At 37.0% G+C, this 10784-nt stretch overlaps 2 protein-coding genes across 2 annotated transcripts; both read left to right on the top strand.

Annotated features, from left to right (window-relative positions):
* The first annotated feature begins 1979 nt into the window (after nt 1–1979).
* Nucleotides 1980–4278, top strand: LOC128541246 (succinate receptor 1-like). Its single transcript, XM_053511589.1, has 2 exons — nt 1980–2075; nt 3349–4278. The coding sequence occupies exons 1-2, from the start codon at nt 1980–1982 to the stop codon at nt 4276–4278; spliced, it is 1026 nt and encodes a 341-aa protein (XP_053367564.1).
* A 1599-nt stretch (nt 4279–5877) lies between these two features.
* LOC128541244 (succinate receptor 1-like) lies at nt 5878–9957 on the top strand. The gene is made up of 3 exons (XM_053511586.1): nt 5878–5964; nt 6085–6273; nt 9028–9957. The coding sequence occupies exons 1-3, from the start codon at nt 5878–5880 to the stop codon at nt 9955–9957; spliced, it is 1206 nt and encodes a 401-aa protein (XP_053367561.1).
* Nucleotides 9958–10784: the final 827 nt, after the last annotated feature.

Below are 10784 nucleotides of genomic sequence, written 5' to 3'. Positions count from 1 at the left end.
TCGGCTCAGGTGCGTGCTCCCCTCACCTGACTGAGGTGCTCCATGGGAAATGAAGTCAAAGTCAAACTAAACTACAACTTAAACACAACACAAAACAGAGAGTTTGGGTGCTTTGGCGCCTTCTAGGGGTTAACCCTTACAATCTGTAACAATATCAGTTTTTCCTTCCTATGTACAGTAATGATGGTTTTCTTTAGGTTGGTTTTGCTATTGTTGATTGATTGGTTTATTCTTGATTTTTTTTAAACGTATCGGTCACTTGAAAGAACTCAATGAAATGTAGTTACTCATTAAGTAGTACTGTTGCTAATAGACATTCAAGTGAGTAAGTGAAAGAAATTAAAATATATAGAAACATCATCGTCTCTCCAACATCCTTTCCGGCGGTAAACCGCTACAATATATTTGTGTCTAATACTGTTTTATTCATATTTTACAACATTACATTCAGTTTGTAATTAACTTGCAATTGTACTTTTAAAATGTCACCTACGTATCTACAGTATAAGCATATTTAACTACTTCAGTAGTAAATGAGAAATTTGGTCTGTCTGGCTTTTAGATAAAGTTCTTATTTAATATAATTTTATTATTTAATTAATTATCTTATTATTAAAATGATTTAATTCTCTATATTCTTGTCGAGTATAGTCCTTCAGAGCAAGCACTGTGTCAGAAGATTCTGTGGAATCTCTTCTCACCTTTCATTCACGATAGGTGTAAATTTATCAAACTGTGTGTGCTGTTGGCAAATACTGTAGATGGGGTTAGATGAATTAACAAGACAGAGCGGACGTCTCTGCCTATATTTTATTTCATCTAGTTGGATTTGATAGTTTTCTTTGTATGTACTGTATGGGGAAATGTAAGAGACATATGTTACTTTAGGAATTTGTTGTGTTTATTTCATTTTATTTTAATTTCAATTTCAATTTTATTTATATAGCGCTTTTAACAATGGTCATTGTCCCAAAGCAGCTTCACAAAAAAAAAAGATTTTTTTTTTTTTATTCATTATTTTTTTTATTTTATTAATTAAGCATTAAGTCTGTTAGTTAAGCATTCATTCATGACAATCGTAAGTTGGTCTGTGACATCATTCCACTATTGCACGTAGTTACATGACTATTGTACGGTAAAGAGTCAGTTAGGATACGGAAGTTGTGGAGAACACAAGCCATTGACCGTAAGCTAAGAATGTATTCTACAGGATACAGCAAATAGGTTGTTGTAAACTTAAGAAAATCGTAATGAGATACAGTGAATAGGTAGTTGTAACCACAGTGGATTTACTCAAGACAACTGTATGAAGTGTTGAATCTTTGATGCTAAAAAAATAAAACGAGACAAAACGTGTCGTGAGTAACAATGCAACAAGAAAGATACACGTCAGAACTTGTGGAATAACATGCCCGTACAGGGAGTATGTCTGTTGTTTTATCGATAAATCTGATCATATCTACGCACGTGTTTATCAGCCCTTTGATCAAAAAGCCTGCAAGCGAACTTACTTTCACTTTGCACCAGGCAGTGTTTATTGGTCAGTGTATATTTAAAGCACATAAACACAATAAAACAATATTGTTTTAGGCTTATTATACATTTTTGTATTTTTTGTTGCACTTTGTCTTTTTGCAGCCACGCGTGGACGTGCCACACATCCACTTAAACCCTCAGAAACTGGCAGGTGATTCATGCTTGTTAGGTAGCACCAGGTAAGAAAGCATGTCGCTTAAATAATCATTATATTTTATTATATTTGAAAATATTATACATCAGTATATATTATATTTTAATATTTCGGTCACCTAAGTACACCCCTGTTTCAAGGCGACGGGAGAGATTTGTGTTTTGAGCTTGGTTTCCATTATTATTTAAGATACATTTTATTATTAAAGAGACAGAGGTTATTTCAGTGTTGTTTCCTCAAGTTAAATCATTTGCATGAATAAAGACGTGTGGACACATCACACGTTATGATGAGCTTTGAATACAAGCAAACACGCATGCTTCCAGCATCACATTCTTCCAACAGCAACTGTCTGGTAAAATCGCACACTGAGTTACTGAGAATGGTAAGGGCAAAGCTTTTTATGTTCTACCTTCTGCTTTTTAGGATTTGAATACTTAAAGGTATTATTCTAACCATTATCTAGTAGTAATCTAATTCCTTAATGACGTAAGGTGTATTATCATATTCCATGTAAAAACATTTGATTATTAGGAATCAAATGCTAATTGTGCTAACCATGAATCACTATTGCTTTTACTAAGTTTATGTGAAGTGTATTGTTTATAAGTTTATATGTTTCAACGCAATGTTCAGTTTGTTCATTTGATTCTTTAGTAAAAAAAATCTGGCCTAATACAAAATGATACATTATTTATAGTCTCATATTTATGTTCTTATTTGAAAGTTGTTGTTTTTTTGGGATGTATGTGTAAAAATGTACAGTATGTGTGTATTTAACAATGTTTTCATGACACAGCATTAAAAACTCCTTATGATAATTAGATGTATGTAAAGAGTGCAAAACATTGTTGCACTGCTACTTTTTTTTGCCAGGCAGTGTCTGCACGCTTGTGTGTGTGTATGTGTGTGTGTGTGTGAGTCATGTCAATTCTGATGGCCTAAAAGCTGTTTCTTAAGCAGCGGTCACAAATATCCATATGAACTGCTACTAACACCGCACAAACAATTTTCCAAGTGGCAGTATGTTTATGATGTTCTTATGGTCTATCCGTGGCCGCATACACCAGCATTGCTGGTAACTGAACCAACGCAGCAGCTACAACTACAAGATCTTCTTCTTCGTCTTGCAACTGCAGCTGCAGAAGGTGAAAATTAAGTCTTCTCTGAATTAATGCCATCACGAAAATTTATAATTTTTACAAATTGTGTAGCAGCAGAGAGAGTGAATAGCCACCACTTTATATACTTTAACAAAATGTGCCGACAGACAGGAGATATTTAAGAGTGCCATAAGTTGGGTGCTGGAAAACCACCTTAAGACAAAAAAGATATTCATAAGATAGACTTAAGTATGTAGGCTGTAGAAAGTACCAACTTCCTAATGAGGCTGTAGAAAACTATGATCACTGCCACCAATGTTTACAAACTGCAGAATTCATAGGAATAGGGAGATTCGTTCGAACCCATAGTTCATAAGAATATTTGTGACCGAGATTTTAGCCATGTGCTTCTTGACTTTACACTCTTGTAGCATCTGCCTGATAGCGGGATTGTAAACATTTTGTTCTGGGTTGTTTGAGTACAACTTAATTAACAGTAATTATATTATTTTATTTGCAGTAATAACAGGTGTCTATGTATCTTTCTAATTGCAGACATCCAGCTGTCACAATATCTCCGATCTACTACACAAACACTACCTTTCACCCCTGTATGCTTTGGAGTTTGCCATTGGCTTCCCCTGCAACCTGTTTGTGGTCCTGTTCTATGTGTTCTGGCTGCCTTCTTGGAAATCTATAAATGTGTACATGTTTAATTTGGCAATTTCTGATCTCATACTCTTATGCACCTTACCAGCGCTGAGCTACAACTACGCAAATGGCCAACAATTTGCACCTGTAGGCTGTGTGGTTACCCGCTACATCCTCCATGTTAACCTGTATGCCAGCATCCTTTTCATGGTGTGGGTGGGTGTGGACCGATTATTACTGCTGTGGTACCCACAACGCAATCACTTCCTTTTGTCTTGCAAGGCCTCGTTGTTCATCAGCTTCCTGAACTGGATCTGGGTGACTATTGAGATCACTCCTCTAATCATATTTGTTATTAAAGACCACAAGAGCACTAACTGGACCAAGTGCAATGATTTCGCTAGCATGAAACCACCCATCCCTGTTCTAGACTACTGCTTGTTACTCACCGCTGTAGCATACGTGCTGCCACTACTGACGTTGTTTCTTTTAACAAGTAAGATGATTTCTCTGCTCAAGGAGAGAGAGCACGTGCTTGGGACATCCTTCCAAAGGCCAGTGAACATCTTAAAGACTGTGACTGTACTGGGGCTGGTGCTTTACTTGCCAATTCATCTAATGAGAACCATGGTCCTCGCTTCACACTCTACTGAATTGGAAGATTGTACAAAAGACTACATCCATGCTGTGTACATAATAACAAGGCCGATTGCATTTTCTCACAGTCTCATAAACCCTGTGTTTTATGTGCTAATGACAGAAAGGTTTCGAGAGATCCTGCAGGACAAGTGGAGAAAGTTTGGATACTTGACAATATGTGGAAGATTATCATAAACAAATGCCAATAAGCAAATATATTATTTATTTAAAGCATTGTTTGCTAATTAGTAAATATTTTGTAATAATTAAATGGTAAAGAAATAAAAAAATCACAAGTTTGTGAAACCTTCTGAATTACCTGGTTAGCTGGTTGAATTTGTCCTGATTGTTTTTTCAAGTCAAAATAAAATGAAAACACTTTCCAACTAAAGTACTACACAAACAGTTTAATTTTTTTGACCTCATGCGTCTTCCCATGGTTGCGGTCTACGCATTTCTTACCCAATTCATAACAATAAGGTGAGTGGCAATTCTAGATCATTTCTCCAAATACATTTGGTTGTATATATATATAGTTTGTGGCATATAGAGTTTTTACAACCTTTAATCTGATATAGAAAGGTCAGTCTGTGCCACTGTGAAACTTGGCTTTTGGGTACCTTGCCTTTCAGGGGCCCCACAGAATATGTTCAGAGTTGTATAATATTGTATAAGAGTTTGCACAGCATACAATAAATATAGACAACACATGAACAAAAGATGAGGAACTGGACAGACAAAGAACAGTAATATAAACAATAAGCAGATGCAAGACCAAGCATAATGATGAACTTAAATGATGTTTTAATGAACTGATCAAAAGAATTCCAAACACATTTAAACAAAGACTGTGAATCAGGAGATCGTGAAACAGCTTCAAAATAAAACAAATATCTGATGGGTGCCGAGTGACATCCAGGAGATATTGTGAGACACATTTTCTAAAGTGAACTATCAATATCCTGAAGGATTTTTTCATTTAATTACTTTTTTTTAATTTATATTTGTAACAATAATTAATAACAGTAGTTGTAAAATGGTTAACCTCCAACCAAATACTTTATTAACCTTCCTGGCTAGTTTTCATTAAAAATAAGTAAATAAAACCTGGCAAAACAGAAACAAACAACAACAACAAAAAATCTAATTTCCACTGAATTATTCCTATGTGGTTACAAACACAGTTATATATTCTAGAACCCTTTTTTGACCTCTTGGACTTTATCCCTATATACAGTACATACTGTTTGCTCTGGTACCACGTGTTTGGCTAGAAGGAATATAAAGTCTGGATTATATGAATTTTAAGTACAATGCAGACGTTACAACAATTGGTTCTAGCCTATAAACATAAAAAGGCAAGAAAAAAGAAAACAATAAACTCAAGACAATTTTATTTATACAGCGCTTATAACAAGTCATTGTCGCACAGCAGCTTTACAGCATCAAAAGCATTATGGAAAGAAGTTTTCTCACAGAAGAAAAAATGGGAGGAGATATGTCTAAATTCTAATTATCGAATTGTCCCTGATGAGCAAACTTAGGGAGACGGTGGCAAGAAACTCAACTGGACTTAACAGAGAAAACATCCTCATTTGGGTGATATGATATACATATGTAAAGTCAATTTCAGAAACCAATATAAAAGTGCAACACACCATGGCTCACTCCAAAAAAAAGAAAGTAGATTGAGGTAGACTGAACCTTCTAGGATGTATGGACGGATCAATGTATCTTCGATGTCGCGCCGAGGCACGTATTCCTCTATGTCGAGCTGAGGCTGAGGTGTAGGAAATGCTGTCTCCTCTGTATCAAGCAGAGGAGGCGGTGGCGGAGGAAGCGCGTCGTTCTCGCTGTCCAGCTGAGGAAGTGCGACATGCAGTGTGGCTCTCACAAACCAGGACGAGCAGATTTTGGAGTTGTTTCGAATGCGCTCCTCACTCTGCTCCGCCCAAAACGTGCAGATATTTCTTATTCCATTCTTCCTTTATTGTTGTTTAGTCAGGGGTCCTCTTCCCTCTCGCCACCGTCGTACCTGACCTCCCTGGCCCGTACCTCTCTGTCGGTGCATGGGATTCCGTCTCCCCCAGCTGCCTCAGCTCTAAACGGCATTCGCCGGATGGCAAGCGTGCAGCCTTCCCAGCTCTGAAGCGCCTCTCGCTCACCTTGCTCCTCGAAGCCGCCCAGCAAGTCCGCTAGCTCGGTCGAGATGGTTATTGCTCCCCCCCAAAAACATCTAGGGGAGAGGCCCCTGCTTTGCCACTATAAGGGTGTAGCATTCTGTCATGATCTGGATGTCGGCGTTTGCGTGGCATGAGTGCAGAGGCAAGATGATGGTTCAAGATAGTCTTTTTTGTTGATATATTAAGGAAAAAAACTGAAAAAACAACGCTCTTTTCCTAGAGCCCTCCGAGAAATTTAATATATCATTGTATTTTAAACTAAGCAACAACCAACATCAAAATAACAATAACAAATGCTACACGTTAAACTGAACTTAAACAGGCTATTTATATCAATTAATCTAATTAGTCACTTGAAAGAGCTCAATGAAAAGTAGTTACTCATTAAGTAGTACTGTAGCTAATAGACATTCAAGTGAGTAAGTAAAATAAATTAAAATATATAGATATATCATACCATATATAGATGTTTGTAAATGGTTTTATTAATCTAACTCTTATTAATAATTAATCTAAATTTTGGATGAAATCAATATACTTTAACCGAGAAAAAGTAAAAAAAGGGGAGTATTATGATATATACTGTGTACTATTAAAGCTCTACCAAGGAACCTGTAGAATAATAGCGCCAGAGGACATGATGACAAAGAGACAGAGGTTATTTCAGTGTTGTTTCCTCAAGCGAAATCATTTGCATGAATAAAGATGTGGGGAGATATCACGCAATATGATTATATACAATCAAACACGCATGCTTCCAGCATCACATTCTTCCAACAGCACCTGTCTGGTAAAATCGCACACTGAGTTACTGAGAATGGTAAGGGCAAAGCTTTTTATGTTCTACCTATGTTCTGCTTTTTAGGATTTAAATACTTAAATGTATTATACTAACCATTGTTTAGTAGTAATCTACTGCTTAATGACGTAAGGTGTATTATCATATTCCATGTAAAATACATTTGATTATTAGGAATTAAATGCTAATTGTGTTAACCATGAATCACTATTGCTTTTACTAAGTTTATATGAAGTGTATTGTTTATAAGTTGATATATTATCCACGATATTTTGTTTGTTTAGTTGATTCTTTAGTATAAAAAAATCTGGCCTAATAACTGAACAATACATTATTCATATTTATCTATTTTTTTATTTTTTATTTATGTTCAAGATTGTATTTGAAAGTACAATTACAATCTTGAATATAAATAAAAAATAATGTTCAATTATTTTTGAACATTATTTTTTATCCAATTTACACATACATCCTAAAAATGTGTAAATTTTTACACATTTTTAGGATGTATGTGTAAAAATTTACAGTATGTGTGTATTTAACAATGTTTTCATGACACACAGCATTAAAAACTCTTTATGATAATTAGATGTATGTAAAGAGTGCACTGCTACTTTTGCTCCCCAGGCAATGTCCGCACGCTTTTGTGTGTGTGTGTGTGTGTGTGTGTGTGTTTGTATAAATACCTGTTAAAAGTGCAGGTGGAAGTGAGCATGTACAATAAAAGGACCCATGAGGGGGTAAGAGTCATGACAAGCCTGATGGCATAAAGCTGTTTCTTAAGCAGCGGTCACAAATATCCATATGAACTGCTACTAACACCGCACAAACAATTTTTCAAGCATTTCCTACTGTCTTTTTAAGGTGGCCTTATAAGAATTCATCACTTCTATCTAAAGACCTATCCTATCTTATCTTCTAGCCTGGTCGTAAGTTTGTAGCGAAGTCGATGGTCTTTTCCAAGATTTTCTACAAACGTGGCGTGAAATCCACTCTTTGTAGAGCCACCTTAGAAGTGCATTAGGAACAACCTAACAACAACATACAAAATAAATTTACAGAAGCCCATAGCCCTACGTTGGCTGTAGGTATGCCACAAGAACACATTAAGTTGTTCATATGAGTATCTTATTGCGTTCCTACAGTATGAATTGATATTCGTATGGCATTCATACAAACACACCACAACATTCATAGTGAATAGCCACCACTTTATATACTTTGACAAAATATACCAACAGACAGGAGATGTTTTTACGAACTATTTAAGAGTGCCATAAGTTGGGTGCTGGAAAACTACCTTAAGACAAAAAAAAAACCTTTAAGGGATCGACTTATGTAGGCTGTAGAAAGGCAACTTTTTTTCTCAAAAATGCCTTAAATTGTTTTTAAGAATTAAGCAGCAGTTGTACCAACTTCCTAAGGAGGCTGTAGAAAACTATGATCACTGCCCCCAATGTTTACAAACTGCAGAATTCATAGAAATAGGGAGATTTGTTCGAACCCATAGTTCATAAGAATATATGATTTTAGAGATTTTAGCCATGTGCTTCTTGTGATTTACACTCTTGTAGCATCTGCTTGATAGCAGGACTATAAACATTTTGCTCTGGGAGAAGGTTCTGTTTATGATTATACAAGGGGTATCAAAAAGTTTGATATCTGCGTGCCACAGTTTTTGTTTTTTTAGCTGTTTGTCCTCCGTCATACACCTTAATTCCTGGCAGTAGATTTGCTTATAAATGGCCTGGCCGGGAAAAGCAAATCAGGATTCATATTACAAAAGCAGTGCTAAATCTTTATTATTCTTTGGGTAAGATGACATACATTTATATTTGTTGACCACATAGAAAAATACCTGCTAAAATATAATATGTTTGAGTACAACCTTAATTACCAGTAATTATATTATTTTATTTGCAGTAATAACAGGTGTCTATGTGACAATCTTTCTAATTGCAGGCAACCAACTGTCACAATATCACCGATCGACTACACAAACACTACCTCTCACCCCTGTATGCTTTGGAGTTTGCCATTGGCTTCCCCTGCAACCTGTTTGTGGTCCTGTTCTATGCTTTCTGGCTGCCTTCTTGGAAATCTATAAATGTGTACATGTTTAATTTGGCTATTTCTGACCTTATCTTCCAGTGCACCTTACCAGTGCTGAGCTACAACTACATGCACAACAAAGCGTTACCCTTTGTAGGCTGTGTGGTTACTCGTTACATCCTCCATGTTAACCTGTATGCCAGCATCCTCTTCATGGTGTGGGTGGATGTGGACCGATTATTACTGCTGTGGTACCCACAACGCAATCACTTCCTTTTGTCTTGCAAGGCCTCGTTGTTCATCAGCTTCCTGAACTGGATTTGGGTGACAATTGAGATCACTCCTCTAATCATATTTGTTATTAATGACCTAACGAGCACTAACGGGACCAAGTGCAATGATTTCGCTAGCATGAATCCACCCATCCATGTTCTAAACTACAGCTTGTTACTCACCACTGTAGCATACGTGCTCCCACTACTGACCTTGTTTCTTTTAACAAGTAAGATGATTTCTCTGCTCAAGGAGAGAGAGCACGTGCTTGGGACATCCTTCCAAAGGCCAGTGAACATCTTGAAGACTGTGACTGTAATGGGGCTGGTGCTTCACATGCCAGTTCATCTGATGAGAACCATGGCCCTCGCTTCACGCTCTACTGAATTGGAAGATTGTACAAAAGTCTACATCCATGCTGTGTACATAATAACAAGGCCGATGGCATTTTCTCACAGTCTCATAAACCCTGTGTTTTATGTGCTAATGACAGAAAGGTTTAGAGAGATCCTGCAGGACAAGTGGAGAAAGTTTGGATACTTGACAATATGTAGAAGATTGTCATAAACAAATGCCATTAAGCAAAGATATTAGTTATCTAAATCATCGTTTGCTAATTAGTGAATATTTTGTAATAATTAAATGGTAAAGAAATAAACTAATAGTTGCACAAGTTTGTGAAACCTTCTAAATTACCTGGTTGAATTTGTTCTGATTGTTCCCTTTTAAAGGCTACATTCAATGCTGCGTGAAAACGCTATGGGAACATCTTGTCATGTTGCTGGTTGTGAAGCATGTGTGTATCAAACACGCCAAATTTTGGCTTATATAACCTCAGTCGGGTAACGTCATCTGATGAGACGCACCGGCAGGTTATAAATAGGAGTGAGCCGGAAAAATTTCTCAGATTTTTTGTCTTCACTGACATTGTGAGCTTGTGCGTGTCAGCATAAAATACATTAAAAATACATTTAAAAGGAGATAAAAACATAAAACTCACCAGAAATAATGGCGGAGTTTATAGCTAGATGTCCCCCTCCTTGTGAAAATTTCCTTTCGGAGGGCGATTCACATATTCTCTGCTTCAAATGTTTGGGTGAGAGCCACGCTCTCGAAGAACTTAGAGGAGAGTGTGAGCACTGTGATGATCTTCCGATGAAGGTGCTTCGCGCGCGCCTTGCGTTCTTTAAGGAACCACGAGCTGCGCTGCACTCTTGGGGATCACAAGTTGATCTGGCCGAGGCACGAGAGACAGAGCCCCTCCTTTCTCTTGCCCTCTCCCCCGATCACGAAATCTCTCCTTCCACTTCACGAGCACACTTCGGTGCTTCTCGTGGGTGTACAGAAGAGATTCGTTCTCCTGCTTCTGTAGAAATGGAAGTAGCTACCTCAGA

This window comes from Clarias gariepinus, chromosome 14, assembly GCF_024256425.1.
Source record: "Clarias gariepinus isolate MV-2021 ecotype Netherlands chromosome 14, CGAR_prim_01v2, whole genome shotgun sequence".
Taxonomy (NCBI): Eukaryota; Metazoa; Chordata; class Actinopteri; order Siluriformes; family Clariidae; genus Clarias; species Clarias gariepinus.
The sequence above is the reverse complement of the archived record's forward strand: the minus strand, read 5'-3'. Positions and strand labels throughout refer to the sequence as shown.